Source organism: Notolabrus celidotus, chromosome 10 (genome assembly GCF_009762535.1).
Source record: "Notolabrus celidotus isolate fNotCel1 chromosome 10, fNotCel1.pri, whole genome shotgun sequence".
Lineage (NCBI taxonomy): Eukaryota > Metazoa > Chordata > Actinopteri > Labriformes > Labridae > Notolabrus > Notolabrus celidotus.
In genome coordinates, this window is record NC_048281.1 from 23,494,926 (window position 1) to 23,522,123 (window position 27,198).

The 27,198-nt window shown below is 42.0% G+C and overlaps 1 protein-coding gene across 6 annotated transcripts in view; it reads left to right on the forward strand.

Moving 5' to 3' along the window:
- Positions 1-27,198, forward strand: part of myo16 (myosin XVI) — a 149,958-nt gene that overhangs the window by 27,903 nt on the left and 94,857 nt on the right. For all 6 annotated transcript variants that reach the window (XM_034693375.1, XM_034693379.1, XM_034693376.1 and 3 more), the window contains exon 2: positions 11,286-11,555. In XM_034693375.1, coding sequence (XP_034549266.1) covers positions 11,321-11,555 — 235 coding nt within the window. In that variant the 5' untranslated portion in view covers positions 11,286-11,320. The remainder of the gene's footprint in view (positions 1-11,285; positions 11,556-27,198) is intronic.

Consider the following 27,198-nt stretch of genomic DNA (forward strand, 5'->3'; position numbering starts at 1 on the left):
GATAAGATACTCCTTTATTCGTCCCACAACGGGGAAATTCATGGAGTTACAGCAGCAAACAAAGAGGTGTACAGTACAAGAATTTCAACAAGAATATATATAGGAAAAAAAATGTTAATCAAAGACTACAGCTTGGCCAAAATTCTCCTGTCAGCCACCACCACCACAGGGTCCAGGACTGAGCTGGCCTTCCTCACCAGTTAGTTCAGTCTTGCTCTCCTGTATCCTGTCCACCCACAGCAGGTGAAATCTTTCCAATTATTTTAGTAATTTTAACTGTTATCTTATTCTATTTTTATGTATTTATTCATTCATTTATTTAATTTTATTTATCTACTCAGTTTTATTGATATTTTTCAGCCTTAGTTTTATTTTTCAACTCTTATCCTTACCTTTTAAATCTATTTATTTTAACTATTTTTATTTCTTAATTTTGATGCTTTAACTTATTTTAATTACACATATTTTATTTTGGTGTGCATTGGTCTCTATTTTATTTTATTTTTAAGTTGTTCTTATTTTTAATTTGTATTTTTATTAGTTTTATTATTATCATTATTATTATCTTCCACTAAAATGTCTTAGCATTGTTTCATTTCTGCTTCTTTCTTGTTTTCAATCGCTGTAAAGCACTTTGGGTTGCATTTTATTTGTATGAAAGGTGCTATATAAATAAAGCTTGATTGATTGATTGAATGTGGCATCCGGTGTTAGCTCTGTTAGCATGATGCTACTCTGCCAGTATTCGCTCTGGTGCTGGGTTAGCTTGTCCACCTTATCGTAGATAGATCTTACATTCCCCATAAAGGTGGGTGGAAGGACGGGTCAATGTTGTCTTTTAAAGTCAGAATCCAAGGATTAAAGTCAGAATTCAGACTTTTTCTTAGAGTTCTGAGTTTCTTTTTTTCTGACATTCAGGGATAAAAAAGTCAGAATTCTGAGAAAAAAGTCAGAATGTTTAGTCGGAATTCTGACTTTAATCTCAGATAATAAAAAAAAAAATCCTCTTCCATACATTCCTTGTGTCCTTAAGACAAAAATATTTCTTTATCAGTATTTAAAAAGAACAATTTGTTTTTTTTAATTATTTATTGGGCATTTTCTCCTGTTATTGGATAGGACAGCTGAAGACAGACATGGAATGCTGGGAGCAGAGAGCGGGGTAAGTCATGCAGCAAATGGTCAAGGCAAGGAGTCGAGCCTGTGACTGCTGCAACGATGACTATAGCCTCTGTATTAGATCGCTCGACCAACAGCGCTCCAAATTTTGCAAGTTTTAGCTGTATTATTGCTTTTGACAGATCCCAATTGATGCAATAAATAATAAAAATACTCTACAGTTATCACCTCTTCTTCCTTTGCTGTATCTCTGAGTATTTGGAACCATCAGGACACGGCTCTAACCCATTACTCAGTCTCTTGAGTTGCAGCCCTCCAGCATGATGTCTCACACAGAGGCCTTGTATTACCTTTCGCCCCAGTGTTCCAGCATGTCCCACCCTCTGACACAGCAGATAGCATGTTACAAGTCTATCCCTCGGGCACAGATTGCAAGATTTCTCGGGAGCTGTTAATGCTTCCTGACATTCGGATGGAAAAGCATGACATTTTCCTGTCAGATCTACTGCTGTGAGGTCCGGGTGTCACGGGTAAAGTGTTAACGGGATAGTCATTGTGTTAACCCGTACCGAAAATACAAAACTACTCTGCCAGCAAGGGCAACAGAGGTGAGAGTGTGTGTGTTATCTGTGTGTGTACAGGCGGGCAGTGTTTGATGACTTATTTAGTGGCAGCATTGAAATCTTTGCAAACATTGTGCAGCTTGTGTTACTCGGGTAGATGTTGGAGCAGTCGTTCTGGCAGTGTTTTGCAGTAGAAGCAGTGAGCAGCTTCTGTGACCTGATTTCCTGTGACAGGAATTACTCGAGCATTCAGTCTGACGCACACACATACACACACACACACATACACACTTAGACTTACATCTCCCAGTCTCTGCCTTCCTCTTGTACTCTTTCAAGTTGCCCGGCTGCTCCTCTCCATTCAGTACCCGCACAAAGTGAATCTCACCTGCTTCCCACAGTCTTTCATCCCAGTTCCACTCGCCGATGTTTGACAGCTATGGGAGATAACGGCTCGAAACCTCCTGCAGAAAACGCAGAACACTATACGCGCTGCAGATGTGGGAGCACCCTGGCACAGATTTTTTAAAATGTGTGTCGCGATCCTCTGCCTTAGTGGCACACCTCGTAAGGATGTTTTACCCTTACCCATGTGAGTGTGTGTGCAGTCCCCCCCTCCCCTTCCTTCTTCCTCTTCCCCTCTCCCCTCACTCGTCTTCATCCTCAACCTTCTCCTGAAATGCTGTCTTTAATGTGGAGCTGTAGTATAAATGCAAATCAGCCTTACTCAGAGAGACTGCTGCCCTACAGACACACTGACACTGCCAGCATACAGTTCACATTGCGTCACTTTACACTCAGTGTGTGTGTGTGTGTGTGTGTGTGTGTGTGTGTTGGAGCATGATAAGCACAGTATGGAGTGTGTGTAAATGATCTCCAGCCCCGGCCGTTCTAGTGGACTATACTTATCTGTGCTAATTTGTGGCCAGTTTAATACCGTTGATGAGCACTTAACCCATCAATTCAATGAAATCCGCACTGCAGCAGCTTCTCTCTCTCTCTCTCTCTCTTTCTCTCTCTCTCCCTCTCTTTCTTTCTTTCTTTCTTTCTTTCTCTCTCTCTCTCTCTAGCTCTCTCTTCTATCCAATTTAAGCCCCCCCCCTCCCCTGTCTCTTGCCATCTCTTGCTTATTTCTCTTACTCTTGCTCCCCCTGCTGTATCTGCATTTTTTTTCTTTCTTATCTCCATTCTTTGGTATTCTCTGCTGACCTCCCTCACTCCCTCCTTCTCCTTAATCCCTCTCTCTCTCTCCGTCTCTCTCTCTCTCTGTTAAATCTACAAAGTAGGGTGCCATAATTAATCCTCACAACCCCCCTCCCCTCAACCTTTTCTTCTTTTGGCTGAGAAGGTAGAGAAGAGGGAAAAAAGATACGTGCATCCTTATGAGTCACTGCATATGTGTGTGCGTTCGGAAGGAGAATTGTACAGAGGAGAAGAGCATTGCGTCATTGGGGGGTGTGTTGAGCAGGGGGTGGGCTAAGCCGGCTGTCAGTCAGTGACGTGAGCGGAGCACGTGCGTTGGTCATGGCTGGGGAGACGCTATGCGCCGGTTCTCTGGCTGTAGGCGAGGAGAGCTAGGAACAGCCGCAGCTCCCCTTGCTGACAGGCTGATCGAGAGAGTGAATGTCTGCGTGAATGTGTGTGTGAGAGAGAGAAAGAGTGTGTGTGTGTGTGTGTGTGTGTGTGTGTGTGCACATGTAGATGCTGCATGGGCTGCAACCGGAGCTGCTGCTGCTGCTGTTGGTGAATTATGCAGACAGCGGAGCAGAGTTTAGATGGCATGGATTAATAATGCATCCTGCCAGGTTACGAGCTCTGCATTAGTTAGTTTTGCTGGAACCTGTAGCTGCCTGCCGTCTGCCTGATAGCCCGACTTCATCACTCCCCATCCACCTGCCTGCCTGCCTATCTACCTGACTGGTGGACTGTCTGACTTGCTCAGAAAATGTCTCACTACCATTTCATCAAATGCTGTAAGTAGCCATCTCTCTATCTTTGTGTGTTGACATGTGTGTCCCTCAGCCATGGGTGTGTGCCTGTTAGCACTGTCTAGGTGTCGTTTACTGTACGAGGGGAGAATTCTGCTCAGCAGTTGCAGACACAGCAGCACAATCTAAACTTCAAATGGGTTTTTGTGTCCATCTGTGTATGCGTGTGTGCTGGAAGTGGGCGTGTGAGCTTGCTGCAGAGAGCTGCTGCTGCTGCTGCTGCTGCTGCAGATGTGTGAAGTTGACCGGTGAATGCGGCAGGTAGCGGCAGAGAGACAGACAAAAAAGAAAAAGAAAAAAGAAGAAGCTGAAATAGAGCCAGAAGGATGCAGATTCCCATGAGCGTTTGGTATATTCCTAACACAGTGACAGACTGGTGGAGAGAGAGAGTGATTTAAGAGAGAGAGAAGGACAGATGGGGGAGAAACTGTGAGGGGGGATTTCAGAGGAGTGTGAGGGACTGGGAAATGAGAAAGGAGGTGAGATGAGTGACACTTGAAGAATGATGGACAGACTCTGCGAGGAGTGTTTGAGATGTTTATGGCAAAGAAAGAGGAAGAGAGGGAGAATTCTGTTACAGAGGAGAGGATAAAGTCTCACCTTGACTCTAGAAACCTCACGTCTCAAATCTCTCCTTACACACGTCTTCTGCACATTTATGGTGTCTGCAGTGTGTGTGTGTGTGTGTGTGTGTGCGTGTGTGTTTGTGTGTGTGTGTGTGTGTTTGAGTGTGTGTGTGTGTCTGTGTGTCACTGTGCACATGCTAGCTTGCTATTTTCTAATTTACAATCTCCTGCAGTGCTCTCAGCGTTATTAGCTGGAGCCTGCATGGGGTGTTTCACAATCAATCAATAACTGATAGCCTGGAGATGGAATGCCAGGAGAGGAAAACTCCGGCATTTTATCCCTGTCTCTCTCTCTTCCTGTCTCCCTCCATCCTGGATTCATTCAGCCCTATTTCCCATCACTCTCAGCTCTACTGTCCTTCCCCGCTTTCATTCACATTCCACCTCTCTGTTTCAGAGCCATTCATCAAACACCAGGACACGCCAATGTAACCCTGAATGTTGGATGATCAGAGTAGACAGTGCGTCATACTCCATCCATACAAGGAGTTAATTTTGTGTGCAAATTTACAAGCTTTTTCAGCGTGGAGAATGTAAATTCAAGCATTTATCGATCAAAGGTAAAGTCTCATTGATCTTCGATGTCCGGCCCATTTGATGTTTTCATCTAAAAAGGGAAGACAAAAAAACTCTCATGGGAATGTCCTCATACATCAATCTGTGATTTTATAACGACAGCACACTTAACCACATTACATAGCGTGAAAAAGCAGGTTACGGCAGGTCATGATGGACATATTTTACAGTCACAACATGCCACAACATTAAGAGCCACATGTGAACTTCACTGCAGAACCTTTTAGCACGCAGAGCATACATCATCATTTATTTATACAAGTGCATTTGTATCAGTTAGAATGAACATCTCATGAAGAATATTGTGTTACTTAAGGTTTATGGACACCCATGAAATACAAAGGATGAGGGTTCAAGTCTGTCCTGTGTGGACGCACCATCATGTGTGCATCAGTCTTGTGCCTGCATGGTTTGATGAGACTGCAGCCTTGGATGCCCGTTTAATAGATATGAGGGTGACGGAGAGAGTGAAGGATATGAGTGACCGAATGAAGGAGGGGATGGTAGTGATGGAGTCAAGGCAGGGATGGAGACAGAGTTCAGCACATCCATATTTTATGTGAAACACAGACAGTATGCTTTCTGATGTCTGCTTTTTTACTGCTGAACATATTACGACCTTAACACAGTGTGTCACATGCTTACTTCAGCTGTTCCAGGGATGAATGGAGGTATTTTCTTTGCCTTGTGTAGAAACAATTTGACTGTTAATGGGACGAAATGAGCAATATGGAGTCAGACTTGAAGTTTTACTGAAGGTTTTAGCTTTTAGAAAACATTTTTTACATGGATAGTTTTTTGCAGTCCAAGTTCTTCACCTTTTACTCATGCAGGTACTAAGGAAGGGCAATGATTTTCAAATATTCATTCACTTAGTAAAAATCGAAGAGTTACTTCTGCTGACTGAATGCTAACTGCATTAAATAGCAAAAGAAGGAGAACACATTAGCGACAGTCAATGCAATTTTCTCCGTAAAATTTAAACATACACGCCACGCCACACCAACATAGGCTATGTTCACACTGCAGGCACAAGTGGCCCAAATCTGATTTTTTGGGGGGTCAAGTGACAGATTTTTCAGAGGCAGTGTGAACACTCAAATCTGGCCCAAATCTGATTTTTCAAATCTGATTTAGACCACTTCCATATGTGGTCCTGAATCAGATACGGATCTGATTTTTTTCAATGCGACCTCAGTGTGAACGGCCAAGGCGGATTTGATGAGCATTTGATACTTTCACGCCCATTCATAGCGACACAAGTCACAATTCTGTGCGGCGGTAGCCTTGCAAAAATGGATGATAGCAACGATGGAGCAAGTCAATGGATGGACAGTGAGGTCTTAGACCTTATATAAATAATATATATACCATTCAATCGTATTTGTGGCCACAGCTCCATAAAAAGCCTATACAAGCAATTTGGCTCTCTTTTTCTTTATACTTGACCTCCTCTGCATCTTGTCATTTACTCTCCGGCTCCCACTGCACAAAAACTTTGTAACAAAGGCAAAAATGCTGACTTCCTCCATGTTTACGTTTGTGAAACAGCTGCATGTGACGTCATTGTTACTGTTCCTTTGCGCATGCAGGGCAGTTCGGAGCCGCAAACAGTTCACACTGGAATCAGATACAGGTCACATTATAGAAGGTAATGTGAACAGGCAAACAAAAAATCTGAGCAAAAAATCGGAATTGAGCATTAAGCCTTGCAGTTTGAACGTAGCCATAAAGATCGAGACAGACGCTGCCAGTGCCCGCTACTAGCAGCACCCTGTCCTACTGCTAGTTAACGCGTCTGCCACACAAATGGGCCGTTAACAGGACAGGTGTGTGTGTGGGGAGGGGAGGTTATTTGATTAATCGTTGAATAGATACCAATGATTATCGAATAGTATTTTGGCTTGAAATGCCCATCCCTAGCAGGTACATGCTTGTAACAGTTACTTTAGTACATTTATTGAAGACTTAACACACAATTAGACTATGATTTTAAAGTTCAGTTCAGTTGTGAAGCTTCTGGAGAAGGTTAAGGCCTGTCTTCCTCCAAATGAGTGAAAAGGTCATGCACATGTTCATTACTTCTTGTTTTTTTTTTTTTTTTTTTTTTTTTTTTTTTTTTTTTTTTTTATATATTTTTGGCCTTTTTGCCTTTATTATATAGTACAGCTGAAGAGTGACAGGAAATGTGGGGAGTAGAGAGTGGGGGAAGACATGCAGGAAATGGTCGACCGGCCGGGAATCGAACCGGCGACCCCTGCGACGAGGACTGTAGCCTCTGTATGTGGGGCGCTTAGACCGCTAGGCCACCAGCGCCCCATTACTTCTTGTTTTGATTATGTGTTGGTTGCACACGGTGTTGTGCATGAACGCACTAAAATTAATGCAGTCATTGAACGCGTTCATATTTTGATGAATGGTGAATTGCTCAATTTGCAACTCATAAACGAGACTGTCGTCCACTCTGGAGACGGTGGACGACCGCTGACAATCAGAATAAGGCATGACTTATCACTAACATCGCTCTCTCTCTTATTCTCCTCTATCCCTCTTTCCAACCCTAACTTGGTAGAGGCAGACAGCTGTCTAACATGAGTCTGGTTTTGCTCAATGTTTCTGCCTGTTAAAAGGAAGTTTTTCCTTGCTGCTGTAATTTGCTAAATACTGTGAGGTGCAATGCTCATGGTGGATTAAGATGAGATTAGACCGAGTCCTGTCAGTAAGAGGGGACTGGATCTTATCCTGTCTTGATGTTGGGTCTTTGTTAATAATAAAACATAGAGTATGGTCTAGACCTGCTCTGTTTGTAAAGTGCTTGAGATAGCATTTGTTGTGATTTGGTGCTATGAAAATAAAGATTGATTGATTGATTGACTTCTGTTGCTAGCAATTCAGATGTAGTAAGTGGTGCTGAGTCAAGCTTTTGTGAACACTTGAAGGAATTCCAAAGGGTTAAGAAAAGCTTGTTTGGCTTCAGAGAGGTGTAGCTTTTTTGTAGAATGGAGGATTATTCTTTTTGTGTTTGGTTGTTGAGTGTTTTGTTAGCCTTAACTCTCTACTCTTAGAGGATGTTAAAATGATCTCACCCACATCATGTTTTACAAAGCAGATTGTCTCTGTGTATTTTGGTGTTAGAGTCAGAGCCTTTAGCCAAATATTCAGCTAACAGATTGTAGAGTTTTAAGTGTGTTTCTTACTTTTCATAGCTGTGGATTTTTCCTGTTAATTGGGATTTTCTTAATTTATACACAATACAGTATTTCTTTTAGCTTCGGAAATGTCAATAATGGAGGACTAGGGATTGAAGCATAGGAGGCTCTACTGAAGGCGTTCATTTTGTGGACCATGCACTTAGTTCAAATGTATGATCATGAACTTTGAATAGTTCATTTAATCTATGTGAACTTGCACAACACTAGCTGCACGTCTACTGTCGTCACAACAGTACTGGCTCCCCTTCACTGGTTTCCCGTCAGTTTCAGGATCCTGTTTGAGATTTTATTAGTTGTTTTTATAACTTTTCCTGGACTGGCACCATCACACCTGTCTGAGTTGTTATACTAACATGCTCATGCCAGAGAGCTGAGGTCAACACACCAGGGGCCTCATGTACAAAGGGTGCGTATGCACAAAAACGTGCCTTACGCTCTTTTTCACAGCAACGTTCAAGTGTATCAAGAGTGAAATGACCATGGAAATGCGCGGTGTCTCACGCCAACTTCATGGCTGGCGTACGTCTGATCTACAGCTGTTGATTAGTACAGTTTTTTTAATGATTATTTTGATTACGATTATCTCACATGCATAGCCATGCCTACATATTCAAGGATCCATATTTCAAGCTTTCTCTAATTCTGGTCCATCGGGCATCCGGTTTGGTTTGCTCACTGAGAGATGAGGCTGCACTCTCTATCGATAACAAGTCCAAAAAGTCTGCAAACCAGTTCTGTATGTTGTAACAGTCCGGTTTGCGAATTTTCCAGTTCATGAGTATTGTCCTTTTTTTATTTTTTAAAGTTATATTTTTGGGGCTTTTTCGCCTTTAATGGATGGGACAGCTGAAGAGAGACAGAAAATTTGGGGAGTGGAGAGTGGGGGAGGACATGCAGTAAATGGTCGAAGCTGGAATCAACCTGCAACCTCTGGGACGAGGGCTAAAGCCTCTGGGTGAACGCTTAGACCAAAGGCCAACGGCGCGCCGGTATTGTCCTTTTTACAGACAAAAATCTGAAATAACAATGTGTTGGCTTGCTCTTTGCTGTATAGTGTCCATCATATTTCCAAGTATGCATACATCAGAGCATTGAGGGATATGAACATTTATTAAAACCTGTAAAATATAGATTACCTGGGTCCAGAACCTTGAAACTTTTAAAACGGTGCCTACAGCCTGTCTCTTTGCATTTGCCTTTAATACCAGCCTTTATTTGCTGTGTTTTTTTGTTTTTTAACAATATCTCCATTGACTTTTCCATGTACATTGTGCATTACACAGACATAAATATTACATCACCATTTTGTACAATACAAAAGTCATTTCTTTGTTATTTTCTCCCAAACAAACAAAACACCCCTTCCAGCCCACATTCATCTCTCTCTCAAAGTCTGTTAAGCACACAAGACAGAATCTCTATTACATTCAACAGTACCTTGAATAAAGTAAAATATACATCCACATATATAAAAATTTAAGTTACACCAGTTCTCAGTGTCTTCATCCTTTTTCTGGGATCTACCACAAGTCCATATAAGTATCTCATTCTGGGTTTTCAGCCTGTAAAAGCCCTCCTATATCTCCTTATTTGCTCTTGTGTTTTTTTAAAGAACATATTGAAGAACTCTGGATTGATGGATGGATGTGATGTTCTTAGGCTTGTACAGCATTTTAAATGTGCTATATGCATAAACTTTAACTTGACTTGACTACCACTGCAAGTCACTCTAAAATGAGTGGAGTAAAGAGGTGAGTGGCAGATGTATTTTTGAAGAGTGGAGGACAAAAGGAAGCAACAACAGGAGGCCAAGGAGCAGAGATGGAGCGTCTGCCTAACTTGAGGCCAAGTTGACTTTAAAATTAAATACAGTTGAAGCAGACACCTGGCATGAACAGTGTAACAATGACCCCCCTTGTCTGGAACCTGAACACAAAGAACCTTTTTACATGTCTAATCAGAGCAGATGGCACTTGTGTATTGTGTGGAAAGGGTGTGTGTTTGTGTGAGGGGACAGGTGTTGTAGGAAAAAGCACATAGAGACACAGCAGCTCCATTCTGTCCTGCTCGCATGATAAAGATCTGGTCTTAACACACCTTCAGACAGTGCACTGTTTAAAGTACACACAAAGCAGCAACAGTCATGTTGCTGGACTGTCAAGGCTGTGTTTTATGGTAGTGTTGCTTTCCTCTCCTGGGTTTAACTGCTGTTCAAAGACTCTTAACATGTTACTCTGTGGATATAAAGAAAAGAAGAGAGATGAAGAAAAGTGATACATAGAGGGTGGAGAGACAGAGAGTTGCTGTGGGAAACACGGGGACGACATGTAGTACCTTAAAGTTGTCCCATCTGACACATAGAGAGGATAAAATAGAGACATCAAAAAACCACTGGGGGTGCAACGAGAGACAAAGAGGCTCCAAGAGGGGACACTTTAAACAAAGTGGGCACAGCAACAACGGAACAGCAAAGTCGAGTTTGATTAAAGAAGGGAGAAAAAATAGAGTCAGCAGGGGCCGAAGAGGAACGAGTGGTGAGTCAGAACGAAAAAACAAACCACGCTTTTTCTGCAAGGGCATCCTCCTCTTCATACCAGCTTGTCTTCCAGGAGCTGTGACCTGAATTTGTCAAATTATCAACGCCATCAGAGCCAAATGATTTACATGCTTTAACAAGACAAACCTTATGTTGTAAGATTTTTGTTAAGAGAGGGCCCCTCTTGTTTTTTTTTTTTTTTAAAGCCGCTGCACCAGCCACTGTACATCCTAATTCATCCTTGCAGAGTTTAATAGATTCCCCTGCTGCCTCGTGATGAGATCAGTTTGGCAAAGTGCCACCGAGAGGCAGAGAGATTATGCGGAGTCAGGAGAATCACTTCACACTGTTGGGACAATAGAGACGACGCACAAAACACTGCAGTGCTTCTCTCAACTAACCCCACGGCTAAACCGACTCGTGCTTACAGTAAATATGCAAAGTGATTGCCCACACATGCTCACACGTGGGCAAACTGTGGACACAGCAGAGGAGCAGTAACACAGTTATTCCTGGGGATGAGACTGTCAGGCTTTTTGTTTGTTTGTTCTCTACCAGATCAATGTCTACATCTGACTCAATGCTTCAATGAAAGAGATAACGCAAACAACAACGGCATTAACCTCAATCCACTCTAAATATCGTCACTGTCTATCTCCCACCAGGTTGTTTCCAGCTATGTAATGTCTTTCGTCAGAACATGGAGATAGACCAGTGTCTGCTGGAGTCTCTCCCCATCGGCCAGCGCCAGCGGCTGGTCAGGAGGATGCGCTGCGACCAAATAAGGGCGTACTACGAGCGGGAGAAGAGCCTTCAGCGCCAGCAAGGCGGAGTCAAGGTTCGCCCCCCGTCCACGCTCCGCCGGAAGGCACGCGTCCGCTTCAGCCAGGCCGACATCATTCAAGATGCTATCATTCGCCATGACGACAAAGAAGGTGCGTACGGTAATGTAGTTATGTGTGCTTATGGTTGAGTAAAAAAAAAAAAAGGTACATGATTGTGGTCAAAGTGGATATTTGAGAGTGAAGAGATTTTCAGGGCTGGCATATTTATATTGACCTATTACACACGCACTTGTCCGCACACACACATGCCACTTGGTGAGCTGGAAACTGTCCACTTTGCAGAGGAGAACAGAGTGGAGCTTTTATCCTCATACAAACAGCTCTGAAGGACAAAAATACCTTGGCAGAGATGATAATGTCTGCTGTGGAAAGTGAACAATAATTCCACAGAATGGCAGGCACTTTCTGTTGGACTCCAGGTAAAAGAAGCAGCTTTACTTTAATTTTGTTACCAACAGGGTTTGAAAGGTTCTCTGTAGAAAAATATCTAACCAAAAATAAGAACAGCACATATGACAGCTTCTTGCTTGGTTGACCAGGGGACGCAATAGCTTGTTTGAAAGTGTGTTTTCAGATTTCTAATTCAAAGTAAGGAATCTAAACAAACATCTCCCAGTTATAGCATAAGTCCAGAGCATAGACAGTATAAAGAATGGACGTAGTATCCGTGACGTCACCCATCTGTTCCTGAGAGCTGTTTTGAAGCAAATCGACGGCAGCAGCCATATTGGTAATGCGGAACTCAACTGGGCAGAGTGTGACGTAGTGTGAGTCTCTTAGCCAATTGCTGTGTGTTCCCGACCGGGAGTCACGTCAGTCATGTCCTTCTTTGGGCAAAACTCATAATCTTAATATCTTCTTAACCGTCATGTTAGAAAAAAATTCACCCCCCGTACAGTGTGTGCCATTAGAGAGATTAGCGTTGTAGGGCCAAGCCGTTTTTTGAACCAGGCTGTAAACATGTTTATTAATGCTGCAAAGATCGTCTTTTTCCCATTCATATCTATGTGGTTTCTGGTGTTTCTGCAGCCAGCCTCAAGCGGATTTTCGATGTATTGCAGTTTATATCACTTCCGCATTGGCTTCATCGTTTGAGACCGGAGTTTGCCGCTTGGTCCAGAGCATAGACAGTATAAAGAATGGACGTAGTATCAGTGACGTCACCCTAACTGCTGTCGAGCTAGTGTGAGGTAAAGAGGCGGGCTTTGAGCCTCCTAGCCAAAAGCTACTGTTGGAGCAGTGAAGGGATTCCAGTCTTTATATCATGTTATTTTGAGGTTTAGGGTAGGATATTGTTTGTATACTTTTTGTGGTGTTATTTTTGTTGTTTGTTTAAGACATGGTTTATTGTGGGGTCAGTTAATTAGGTTATTTACAGGTCATGTGTTAGGGGCTGGGATATTGAGTTCATTTAGGCCACCTGTTTTCTTTTGTTTGCAGGTAGAGAGAGGGGGTGAGCTGGGTCTCCATACTTTTAGTTTTAAGCTTAGTTTACGCTTATGATTGCTATTTTCCGTTTGTGCACTTTATCATGAGTTGATTATCCTTTTTCGTTAATAAAAGGTTGAACTTACTTTTTTGTGCATTAGTGATTTTTGCTTTTAGTGCGTCCAACACTAACTAAGCCGAACACCAGCCTCTCAGCGGCATTTGGCTCTTTGTAGTCGCTACAGCTACAGTGTTCCTGCCTGTCAATCAAGTCAGCTGTGCCTCTCATAATGAAAAACTCAGAATCTCAATATCTTAAAATATGCCGCGTTATGAAAAAATTCACCCCTCGTACAGTGTGTGCCGATCGAGAAATGAGCTGTCTAGACTGCACTCGTTTTTTGTACCAGGCTGTAAACGTGTTTATTTCTGCTGTAAAAATCGGCTTATTGAATTAGCGTGTATGTGGTTTCACACTCATGTGGAGCCAGCCTCAAACTGATCCTCGGTGAACTGCAGTTTTTAACACCTCCGCATCGGCTTCAATTCTCGTGGATGGAGTTTTCTGCTTGGTCCAGAGGCAATTCTTACTCATTCTGTATGTTTTGTAGTTTCATCTTGGGCGGCTGGGGCTCAGTGGGTAGAGTCGGTCGTCTATCAATCGGAAGGTTTGAGGTTCGATCCCAGCTCCGGCAGTCACATGCCGAAGTGTCCTTGCGCAGGACACTGAAACCCGAATTGCTCCCTCTGTTGTTTAGAGGTGTGTGAATGTGCATGAATGAGATTAGCTAATACTGATGGTCCCTCACTACATAGCAGTCTCTACCATCAGTGAGTGAATGGGTGAATGCGACGAGTAGTGTAAAAGCGCTTTGAGTGGTCAGAAAGACTAGAAAAGCGAGTCAATTTACCATTTACCATTACCATCTTCGTCCTGTCTGTATAATGATGCGTTCCTTCGTGGTCAAGAAGACAAAAGCAGGATGAGATCTTTCCACAGTAAACCATGTCCGCCCTCAGGCCTCAGGTCCTTGCAGGACTACAGATCTCATTCACTCAGGCTATTTTCTTTGCGATCAAATCGTCAATGCTCTCATCAAACTCAAGAGCTCCTCAGACTTATCTCTAAAGGGACATTGATTTTCACGTCCCATGTCTCTGTCTCTCTTTTTGTCTCTGCCAGTCCTTTCCTCCAGCTGTCCCGGAGTATCTGTGTCAGTCAGGCAGTCTTTGCAGGTCACTGTGTTAATCTCTGCTCTGTGGCTGCCAGCGAGGTTCAGCTGGGGTCTGTGGGAGCAGCTGGTGCTTTGGTGAAACAAGCCAGGCTGAAGCTTTGGGGTTCCTTGGCTCGGCATGACTCAGATCTGAGACCACTCTGCTTTAAATCCTACCTTTACAAACCAGAGACAACGGCAGTGACACGTCTGTTACTCTGCGGCGGCCCAACTTTTTTCGTCTTTGTCTCTTCAATTGTCTCTCTCCTTGAGGTAACACTTAGTTGGGCAGATCAGCACTTGCTAAATCCTAACAATGAGTGTTTCTCACTGCTGCTCGAGATGAGTGAGAACACTTTTTCTCACTGTCGCCGTTTAGTTAGCGCTCTCCTCCGTTTGTACCGAGTGATAGGATTCGCCTCAGGCTCGGAATCTCCCTGAAGTAATGCGAGAATATATCTGGATCTCTTCCCTTTAATGCATAAGTATTTAAAGAGGAGAGGGCTTTATGTAAACACACTTGTAAGAACGAGAGCCTTTGGGTTAATGTAGCGGATGGAGGTAAAAGAAGAGATCTAAATCATTGATGATGAACAGATAGCTCTGTTTCTTGCCTGGAAAGCAGACTTTAACAGCAGTTTTGCACAGGATGAGGAAGTGATGATGCAAGTAGTTTCATCATATTGCTATCAGATGTGGGAATTAGATGATTAATTAATTATATGTAAAGGAATCCACGTGATGAAGCATCAAGTGTGAAATGAGACTGTCAGACGTGACTGCCTTGTTAGCTGAGAGACAGCGATTCCTGTAGTGTTGCTTGTATCTGAAATGAAGCGCGCATGTCTCCAATGTCTGCAACACCATGTCCCTTGGATTGTGAGGATTAATGACCTTAAAATAAAGAAGCAATAGAAAGCACTTTTAGTGACTCACAGTTTTAAAGAACTTGAGAATGTGTAAGACAGAAAGGTTGACCCTGAGAGAAGAGGGCAAGAGAAACAAAGATGTTTGAAGGAGAGAGAAGCAGAGATTTGTTACGTTCTAATTAAAGCCGGTTTTAGAGTGCTTCTTAAGATTTAGATGCATCGATAGTGCAGAAAGGAAGTTTGCTGACATTGCTGCCAGGTAATCAGAGACATCAGACACACACACACACACAGTCACACAAGGATTTATTCTCTTATCATTCTTTTTTTATGACAGGAAATAAGATGGTGTGCTGGATAAAGAGAGGCAGGCCCCTGAGGCAAGATGAAAGAGTGAACACAAAGGAAAATGTAAAAATGTGAGGGTAAATGAAATTGAATAGAAGCAAAGGGTTAGCAAAGACTTTGTAGGGTTAAGGCGGAAAAGAAATACCAATATCCCACAGCTGTAATGTAAGACGAGAGCATACTGTACACCTCATCTCCATGCTCCATCCGTATCTGTCGTATGCAAACACATTCCACGCTTACGTTTTGACATTTGGTGAAATTGCTTTTTTCCAAAGCAATCTCTGAACTTCATCAAAGTGGAGACACATGTGGGACGGTCGCAGCTGTTGTCTTTGTAGCAGATCAACCTGGCATCAGTTTTTATTCACCCTGTCTTCACCCTGTTTGTAATGTTATCAGAAGTGACTCTCCGTGTCAGATCTAACAGAGATCAGGAGTTCCTACAAACACAGTGCGAGAAATGTTGTAATTCAGGTACATTTTCACATTCCTTTTATATTGTTAATTTTTTTTTAATCACGTGTGCCTTGTTTGAAAACACTTTTACAATTTAGACATCATGTGTATTATTTTTTTTGAATACTTTATTTCTACATTTTATTTTATTAAAAATATGTTGTATTGCCAACAACTGGCACCAAATCAGTGGTTTTAATTACACAAGATTAAAAAATAGTAATAACAATATTGATATAAATAATAATAATAAAGATATAATTTAAAGAATTTTTAAAAAAGCAGCCCCCCAAAAAAAACAAAACAAAAAAAACAACACATAAAAAGCAACAAAAATAAAATAGAACAAAAAACAGCCCCCCCCAAAAAACAACCCATAAAAAAATAACCCATAAAAAACAACAAAAATAAAATACCCCCCCCCCCCCAAAAAAAAAAACAAAAAACAACAAAAAAAGCCCCCCCCAAAAAAACAACCAATAAAAGAAAATAACCCATAAAAAACAACAAATATAAAATAACCCCCCCCCCCCCAAAAAAAACAGCCAGATATAATTTGTTTGTTTGTTTTTTTTAAGTCCCACTCCATCTATACTTTTTCCATTATGTCAAATGCTTGTGGACAAAGCCAGACATCCATGGACCCCTAAAGAATCCAAATGCCTTTGTTTCCCCCCCTCCCTCTTTCTACCATGCTCCAGGTGATCCCTAGTGTTCCCCCTGTGGCATGAAAGATCATCTTTACCTTCCACTTACAGACACTTTATATTCTCTTCCATGTGGACTCCAAACTAATGCTAATAGGGATTTTTCCCAAGTACCTGCATTAATGGGGCGAATACTTTCCCCCTGAGCCATGCTGTGTCCATTGTTGGTGTTTTTTTTGCTTTATGTGTGTTTGTTAATGAATCACAGGCTTGAGATATTTTGTCTTTATATAGAAGTTTAATTACTGCACATGTGGTGCTTACATTGTACACATTTGCACACATATAAAAGCCTGCTTCCATTATTGATTCATGCATATATAGATCCATCCTGCAGGCGCAGCACAGGGACTAAAAAGACTCCAATCAGTCCTCCATATTGAGTCAGTGAGACCTGCAGAGGTAACAGTAATAGCTTTCAGTCTGCTATGGTGTTGTGGAGCACTGTGTTAGACACAGTTAATAAAACTGAATCATGCCACGGCTAAAAATAAGAACACAACGTGCACTGTGTCCACTGTTATACAAGCTATTTGTCTCCATGTGGTCTACACCTCCACAGCAGAGCAGTAAAGCTCCTTAACAAACACAGCAGCCAATTTAATGAAAGTTTAAACTGAAGCGTTGGTGTCAGTAAATGTAGCATTCTCTGCTTCAGGATGGCAGTGTTGCTGGTTGCTCCTAAACGTTTAAACAGTGATCGATTCATGACTTAATTTGTCCATCAATCAATCAATCATTATTTATATATATTATTTATATAATATAATTATATATTATATAATGCCAAATCACAACAAACATTATCTCAAGACGCTCTACAAACAGAGCATGCTGTGATGCGTTATACCAGCATGCCCTAAGTGTATTATTGTTTAGCAGTTCTATAAGTACTGCTAGTTATTATAAATGAAATATCACTGGAAATTGTCAATACACTTGTAAAGAGTTCAAAACAGCAATTGTTCATTTAATCATTCATTTTGCACAAACTACATCACTAGTTAACGACTTAGCTGGGCTGTTGCTGAGATACGGATAAATATTTTCCCACACAGCCACTGCAGCACTTTGTCCGTCTAAATATTCAAATTTATGCATTAATTCAAATAAATTTGGGGATGATAAGTTTATCTTTTTAGTGCCAAGTTTGCAATTTTGTAACTTGGACCATCTCACATTGATTAGATTTTTTGATTTGATGTCTTTGTTTCGAACATGTAAAAGTAAAATATAAAAATGAAATACAAGTAGAAAAGAAGAAATAGTTATACAAACATACAGGAAAAAAATAAATAGATATACAAAACAAACAAAATCAATCAGTTCCATTAGCAAGCAGTGAAACAATTTACTTTACATGTGCGAAAAGGAGTAAGAAGAAGTTAAAACGCCTCTAATCCTACCCCTTCATTCCCTATTATCTGGCATTTTACTAGTGCACTCCCACAAGTCAAATCTTCATATTTACACTGACAATCAAAAGTAAACCCCTCGTGATTATCAACACTTGTCTTCCTCCTTGTACCTCAAGAAACATTAATCAGTCAATCAATTAATCAATCAATCTTTATTTATATTGCATCAAATCACAACAAATGTTATCAAAGATGCTTTACAAACAGGAGGTCTAGACCTTACTCTCCGTCAAATTATTAACAAAGATCAAACAGCAAGACAGGATAAGATCCAGTCCCATGAAAGGAGCACTTTGCAGCATTTAGCAAGTTACAGCAGCAAAGACAAACTTCCTTTTAACAGGCAGAAACCTCGAGCAGACTCAGACTCATGTTAGTCAACCATCTGCCTTGACCAAGATTTATCACAATCAAGTCAGATTTGCTGAAGCAGGGGAAGCAGGGCATAAAATGAACATGTGCCAATGGCGGGTAAAAAATTAGTTTGGCGTGTAAAACAAAAACACACACCCACCAGTGGCCCATGGACATTTTTTGTATTGAATGTGATGTTTTGTTTTCATACTTTCGCCCATTTCTGCCGACTGTCAGGCTATTTGACCCTCGCGGCGCACTGTATTTGTGTTGTGATTTGGTACGTTGGGAACGGCGTGACGTCAGGTACTGGAGTTCTATTCATTCCCTTTGCTTTAAGAAGCACGGCGGGAAGAGCGTTTCAAGGAAGATGTGGCGCCACATTCCTGGCGTGAAGCCACCACAAATGAAAAGGATAAACAAAGAGGCAGGAGATGATCAAGAAGAGGAACGGACAGCTAAACGGAGAAATGTCACTACACGTTTTGATTTGTTTGGTGCATTTTTGGAGGTCACTAGCCAATGGCAGATGAGGTAAAAAGTTAATTTTACGTCATGAGGGGAAGCGTTATGCTGTATCTGTGTCTACATTTTGTTACATGTGCAGAGATTCTCAATGACAATGACTTTCTCTGGATGTCTATTGTAATGAATGTGCATGAAGTGCACCGCAGATGAAGCTGAAAATCAATGCAGCACTCAGCAGAAGTGATGTCTTTGACTGTAGTGGGAACCTCCAGACGTTTAGCTGTCTTTTTATTATTATTCAGTCGGTTTGCCATCACTACCTCACATCGATCCAGCACTCTGGTGTCCTGTTGAGTGGAGGGAACATGTCACACTGTTTACTTACAGGCACTTTCAAAGTCCCCTCTCTCTCTCTCTCTCTCTCTCTCTCTCTCTCTCTCTCTCTCTCTCTCTCTCTCTCTCTCTCTCTCTCTCTCTCTCTCTACCCATATAAACATGCACATACTGCACACATTTATACGACCCCCTGCCCTTGTGGGAAGACACAAACCACAGAGTGTAGAGGGGTGAAATAGGAGGGAAAAGGTGAATATGAATGATAGAGGAATACATTGATGTTTCAGTGGGATAGAGCATGCTGGGATCAAAGGCGTGTCAAGCACCTGTCATGTTTCTGACAGAACAGGGCCTGAGCCATCAGACGTGGTAGAGGAAGATGTCATGATATCTTTTGCTGGAATCCAATTTAAGACCTCACGATACTCCCTCTAATTCAGCAGGGATCCCTTTAATGTCAGCCGCATCACCGAGCAGGATTTGAAACTTTTTTCCCCGTCGGTAGTGCCTCTTTTTTTTTTTTTTTCAAGGCGTCTAATGTTAAACTTCTGGATGACTTGATGAGTCATCATTTTTCCTTCAGATGTTCGTCAGTAAAGGTTAATATAAAATGATGTAAGAGAACACACAATAAATGAAAGTACTTGATGATCTAATTTTGTCACAGGGGTCTGCACTGCTCTGTTTGAAGTGGAAATTCAATTTAGATGTTTTTCTTCAATCCTTGAGTATTAATATTAACATTCAAACCGAGGGGGAATGGAAGTGTGTAACGACACTTTCCAGCGGGCACAGATAATGAATTAAAACACATTCACTTATTTGCTATCCCTGGAGTTATTCCCTCTACTGCTCACAAACGAGCAATTGCATTTGCTTCATCAGACCGTGTGCTGCATTTCCTGAGGAGAATTAAGAGGATGGAGATATCAGCTCAGTGATTTCCATTTAGACAGGAGCACTAAAGCCACATTACCATCACCCAATTCACTTATAATATTCATCAATACAATACCAATTCTTGATTTAGTCATCCTTAGTTTGAAGAGATAGTTCTTTTTAAGGTTGTATAAGGTACTCATCAATAGTAAACTAGGCTATACACCGCTGTAGATAATGCCATCTGTACCAAGTAATAAAGCTCACTTTAAGAGAGTCCGAACCCTGTAAGAGTACGCTACAATGAGCAAATTCTAAAGACTGCTTCAGAATCAAATGGGTGACATCACGGAGGCTACGTCCATTTATTATATAGAGTTTTTAAAAGGGGTGGGAATCGAAAACTGGATCCGACTTAGAACCGGTTCCAATTTATCAATTCCATCAGAATTGTACACCTCAAATGTTATCGATTCTTCTTAACGATTCATTTCCCCTCCCAATGTCACGTCATGTCGCGGTACATTGCATTACGTCACACACTCTGCGACGCATAACTCCTAGGTGTAACTACCTCAAAAATGCTGAAGCGTTGGCCGACTCGGCCTCAAAGCTTGGGGTTTGCGTCGGGCCGAAGTGGAGAAGGGTTCCATGTGAACGTGTTCGTGTCGGGGAGGCGAACCCCCGCTTACCTCTCCCCTTTCAGAGTCGGGTCGCTGTCTCTCAGGCTCAGGGAGCCACGTCCAGACTCACGTGGCCAAAAATGAGGAACTCGGAGAAGGTAAATTACCTCTGCGATGACCCCCGGAGGAAAAGCGTTTTTCCTCTCCAAATCAAAGTATTTTCCTCCAGGCCCCAGGGGGCACGTCCAGACTCACACGGTCGAGAATGAGGTCAACCTATCGTTCAGTATGTTCAAGTTGAATATTTTCAGGTTCAGTCTTGTGCAGACAACTTCTTTTTTTCCCCTCAAAAAATTCCCGGGAATCGTTAGGAGAATTGATAAGGAATTGGATTTATAAGCAGAATCAACATCGGCATTCACATTGATAAAATCTTATCAATTCCCACCCCTAGTTTTTAAGCCTAAAATCCACGGTTGCCATATTGCAAATGCTGGCTAGGCAGTCGACCTAGCACAAAGCAAAGAGGTGGAGTTAAGGCAGGCTTTAAGCCTCCTCGCTTACAGCTACAGTGTGTCCACCTGTCAGTCAAGTCAGCTGTGCCACCAGCCTCACCCCCCCACCCGTACAGTGTGTGCCTTTAGAAAAATTTGCCATACAGACCGAAACTGTCTTTTGGACCAGGCTGTAAACACGTTTTTTTTTGCTGTGAGGATTGTGTTTTTTGAATGGGTGTTTATGTGGTTTCTGGTACTTCCAGAGCCAGCCTCTGGTGAACACTCAAGGAAATGCAGCTTTTAGCATTTCAATATCGGCTTCATTTCTCAGGACCGGAGTTTGCCGCTTAGAAAATCCCCAGCGCTATGCTTTGAAGTCAGAAAATCTGTCTTTGGCACTGTTTCATGGATGCAATGCTTGTGTACTGTGTTCCTCTGCCTGCAGGTCACCAATAGATGAGTCAATTTGAATTTTTCAACTGCCCTGTAGTTATATATCATATTTTCTGATAGTAGTGTATACCAGACCTGGATTAATTTTAGCAACAAAAGCTCAACATTCTTGGGATGACACAGTAATGACTGCAGAGTTTGTTATTTAAACTCGGTAAGTTAAACACCATGAAGACCAAGGGTTGTGTCATTATGCAGTGAAAACACTTAAAGAGGTGGTAAAACAGCAGCGTTCAGTACAGAAGGTAACTCTGGAAGGGGACTGATGCAAGGTCCTAAAGTTCTGTTGTTATAAGTCTTGTTCGTGACAGCAGTAGCTCTCTCGGTTCATGGGCATAGGCTCACAATTTACACACCTGCACCACCAGGTAAGCTGGCATCTCTCCTGCTCTTTAGTTAGCACAGAAGTTTCTTGTCTCTCTCCTTCAGTTTGGTGAGTCTCGTTCTTCTTCTCTGTACTAGGCTTTATAAAGGTGTCCTCTTGTGTCCACTGTACTCAGCATGTCATTGTCACTGTTAGAATGACTCATTTTTAAGTTGGGTTGAATTTGGTTGTGTCTTTCAAAGCCTGCAGACTCAAACAGCTGGCCAGTGCACTGCAGGGGGATGAACACATATAGGCTGTGTCTGAAAATAGTGCCAAGCAAAGTGGCTTTCTGACTGCAAAGTATAAAGTGCACAGAATTTTATCTTTGTAACTTCAGTGTCTGTTACAAAGTCAGGGGAGCCAGACTTTGTTAAAATTGTCTAATTACAAGGTACATGTTTTATTATTTCAGTGTTTTCAGCAAAAAAATTCTTGAGGGATTTTCCACAGTGGTCCTTAAAATACTCCTTTATTGTTATCTCACAAAAACACATCTAGCACCTTGTTTCTACATTACAGTTGAGAGACCTTGAACACCTGAAAAATCCACAAAATCATCACTTCTCAGATGGAGTGTGCAAGGGGATGCCTGTCTCATCATAAGATAATCTGCATTTAGAGTTCAGCATTATTGGAAAACTGTACACCATCTCTTCTCCTCCAGGATCGAAACAAGGGTAAAATATCAGATCTCATTTGAGAAACATGGGGCAGCGAGGTGAGACGGGGGCCTCTCGTGACTATGACTGTGTGATAAGGAGCAAAGAGACTCGAGCATTTATAAACATGAGGGATTTGAAAGGAATCTCATGTGATGCTGCCTCTGAATGATGCTGAGCAGGGAGAAAATAACACCTGGTTGCTGGCTGAAGAAAAGTGGTGATACTTCTGTAAATGGCATTTTATGTAGGATGCATTACAGACGTATTGTTAAATTCATGGATCGTCATGGTCCAGTGAGATGAAGAGGAGCACGAGGTGAATGCAGAGGCTGAAGACAGAAGATGGAATGTCATTAAAACATGTGAATCAAACTATACTACATGGACATAAGTATTCGGACGCCTGACCGATACACCAAGAGGGTCTGTTATGACATTGTCTTCAAATACAAATACTGTGATGTGGAGTTGGTCCACCTTCTGCAGCTATAACAGCTTCTACATCAAGGTTTTGGAGTGTTTCTGTGGGAATTTGTGCACCATTCATTCAGTACAGCATTTATGAGGTCAGGCACTGAAGTTGGACAAGAAGGCCTGGCTCGCATTCTCCGTTCCAGTTCACCCCAAAGGTGCTGGATGGGGTTGAAGCCGGGGCCAGTCAAGTTCTTCCACACTGAACTCATCAAACTGTGACTTTGTAGTCCTGGCTTTGTGCACTGGGGGACAGTCATGTTGGAATAGAAAAGGACTTTCCCCAAACTTTTACCACAAAGATAGAAGCATCGCATTGTCATCTCCTCTTTCTACTCAGTTGAGACACATGGCTGTTTAACATGAGTCTGGTTCTGCTCAAGGTTTTTGCCTGTTAAAGCTGCTGTTGGTAGTCATGATATAAACATCAGTTCGGAAAGAGATTTTGAATATCAACACAACCCCTCCACTCTCTGCTCCCGTAACCCCGCCCACAAAAGATTGTTGTGCACGTTCTATGAGGAAGTAGTGGCTTCCCAGCTATCAGGGCGATGAAGTGGGGCCGCCACTGGACCAATCAGGACAGAGGGTTGGGGAGTAGCTCTGATTGGTCCGTGATAACGGGAAAGAGAGAATAATAACATTGCTTGATACAAAGGCTTTGGAAAACACAGAGATTTCGCTGTAATCTCAAATTACTCCACTTACAGATGATTACCGATGGGTAGTATGACCTTTTCTCCAAACCTAGCAGAAAAAAAGGACAGTTTTTTACACCACTCTTACCAACAGCAGCTTTAAAGGAAGTTTTTCCTTGTTTGCTGTAGCTTGCTAAAAGCTGCAAAGTGCTCTACTCATGGTGGACTGGATCTTATCCTGTCTTGATGTTAGGTTTTTGTTAATAAGATAACATAGAGTTCCATCTTGGCAGTTTTGCCTTTAATGGGCAGGACAGCTGAAGAGAGACCGGAAACTCGGGGAGTAGAGAGTTGGGGAGGACATGCAGTAGGCTGGAATCAAACCTGTGACCTCTGTGACGAGGGCTATAGCCTCTGTACATGGGGCGTGGACTTAGACCACTATAGGCCAACCACACCCCAGCTTTAAATTATTGACTAGACATGAAGGAAAGTAGATCTAAATGCTCCTTTCAGGATAAGAGAAACTCTTATAGTGTAAGACCTTGTAATTGTCCGTGTAGGCAAGAGACCTATAGAGCCTGACACAAACTCAACGACAGCTACAGCACTGAATCACAGTCGCCTGTGTGACAGTATAGCTTTCAAGGTGAGCAGGTTTAGCCCACATGTATCTGAGAAAGACTAGTTAACTATCTCTAAGTGCTTTTAGCTGCCCTTCCTGACTCCTGTCATTTTATCAGCTCATACCCTATTTAGGTCCCCCTGACTCTCCCTTTCACCCCCTTTCCACTCTGCCGCCAGTTCCTACCTAGTTACCATGGAAACCCCACATATGTCTCGAACAGCTGTTTTGCAATTTTCCACAAAATGACAGTCGACTTTGCTGCGCGCCCACTCCCGCATCAGCCGCCTCGTGATAGAAGGGTAACGCACACACACACATACACACACTGACTCACACAGCTTGACGTTAGCATATAATCAAACACCTACTGACACATAAAGGTTTAACACAATATGACAAGGAGAAGATGACTGGTGGTTCTGTGGGTTCAACATAAATAAAATATTTTAAATCAATAGATGTGAATATATCATTCTTCATGATAAACCTCGCGACACCTCTTATATACACTGAACACTCAAATGTTGCTCTAAATTATATCATCTCCTCGTGTTAATGATGCAGGCTCCTGGATCGAGTCACTTTTTCTTGTTTATAACCGTACGATAACACATGTTCAGGACTAACAAAATGCCTCAGCAGCTTATCCTTGCTTTGTATAACAACAACAGCTGGAATTCCTCTGAGGCCAATTAGATAGTTTGCCATCCCTTGTGGCTTTAGAGCTTTCTTCATGACATCCATTTGTATCCATGCTTGTAATGTCTTGACTTGTGGCTTTAATATGATGTTATTATTACATGTATAAGCTAATATGTTGGGATCCTGTCCCTGCATGCCCCTGCCACAAGGAAATCTCAGAGCTGGGCATTAATAGGATGAACTGGTGGACATCATGCACTGTGCCTGATCTCCACAAAATTGCATTTTATCTGAAACTCATTTCAGAAGCATCGGAGGAAGATAAGAAGTTGTTTGTTTGTTTTAATTTAAATTCAGATTGCTATGAAAGTGATAATGTATGGTTAGCAGGTGGTTATGGGAAATAGAATCCCAAGAGGGTGAGACCAAGCGGCAACCTCCGGTCTAAAAATATGAGTCCAATGCGGAAGTGCTAAAAACTGCAGTTCATCGAGGATCTGCTTGAGGCTGGCTCCGGAAGTACCGGAAACCACATACACACCAATTCAAAAAAGCCGATCTTTACAGCAGAAATAAACATGTTTACAGCCTGGCACAAAAGGCAATTGCAGTCTGGATAGCTCATTTCTCGATTGGCTCACACTGTACTGGGATGAATTGTTTCTCTAACGCAGCAATTTAGATTAGATTATGAGTCTTCCAATGAGAGGCACAGCTGACTTGATTGACAGGCAGGAACACTGTAGCAGTTGGCTAGGAGGCTGAAACCTCGCCTCTTTACGTCACAATCGCTGGACAGCAGCAATATGGCTGCCGAAGAAGATTGGCCTCAAAACAGTGCTTCAGAAACAGATGGGGGATGTCACTGATCCTACATACATATTTTATACAGTCTATGGGTGAGACTAGATCACCCGCTTATTACACGGCTACTAACTCAAGATACAAACACTTTGGCAGGAAACATTGATAAATGATTATTTTATGGATTTAATTTGATGTATGTATACAGTTTTTAAAAAATAGTCCCAGTGATCCCATGACGATGGTCTTATCTGCCTGTTGTGGATGATTTAACGTTAAACTGTCCTCATGCAGCTTCTCCGTCCATCAGCTCTGTGGTTGACACAACTTTAAAAATAAAGGAGGCTAATGTCACACTGGTGTTATCATCACCACCACTCATGGTTTAACTTTCTTATAGCTGGAAAGGATCAAATATATAAATAACCATGTTGTTTACCAATATGATGCAAACGGAAACTGATGGGTTTACCTCACCATTTGGTCTATGGTGTCAACAAGAAGAAGCTTAATGTGGGAGAACTCTTTGCCTCTGGTGTTACTCATGTTTGTGAAAGTTAATAACCGTTGTCAAGGAGTTTTGACCAATCAGAATGAAGCATCTTACACAGCCAGAAGATCAGTAAGAAAGCTGGGTAACAAGGTCTTATAATGGCTGCAGCTAAACTTTGCAAGATATTTCTCAACACTCAGGCTGTTAGTTTGGCTTCCATCTCTTCTACTTGAAGCACTTTCTGAATATCCATTAAAGGCACTATGAGGAGTTTTTAACTGGCTGAGAAACAGACTGAAACTGATACTGATGCCTCTTTATGACCATCAAAAGCAAACAAGACCATCCACAACAACACTGATACCTTCTCTGTTGTCATTTTTAATGCCTGGAACCGCTCTGAGGGGGTAGGTGTCAGAACAGATGATTGGCATCTTGCTTTAGAACCACCCTGTGTTGGCTGTTTTCATGGCAAATAATCACACTGTGATAAATCGAAATGTTTAAAGGCAGCAGGATGAGGTTATTATCTGAAGACCCTAATTTTGCATGTACAGGACAAGAGATAAGAGGTATCACTTTGTCCACAAGGGGGCGTTAGAATCGACACAAACCAAAAGTTCCTCACAGCAGCTTTAATGACCAGTATAACAAGAGAAAGATAGTGGCCTAAAAAACATGTTTGATTTTGATATTGTCATCATGAAAATGCAAATCTGTCTTAAATGTCTTAAATGTTTGCTTACTTTTCCTGAAAAATGTACGACTGATGTAAACACCAAAAACAAACACAGTGAGCACCGAGGTGACATAAATAGACCAGTACTCTGTGGTTGGTCTCAATCTGCCACAGGAACAACAGCTCTATTGATTCCTAGTGGCCATAATGTCAGACTAACACTTTGTGCTGTTTCTTTAACTGCCAGAGGGTCAATATGTAGCTCTTGACCTTTGACCCCTCTTTAGGCGCATTCA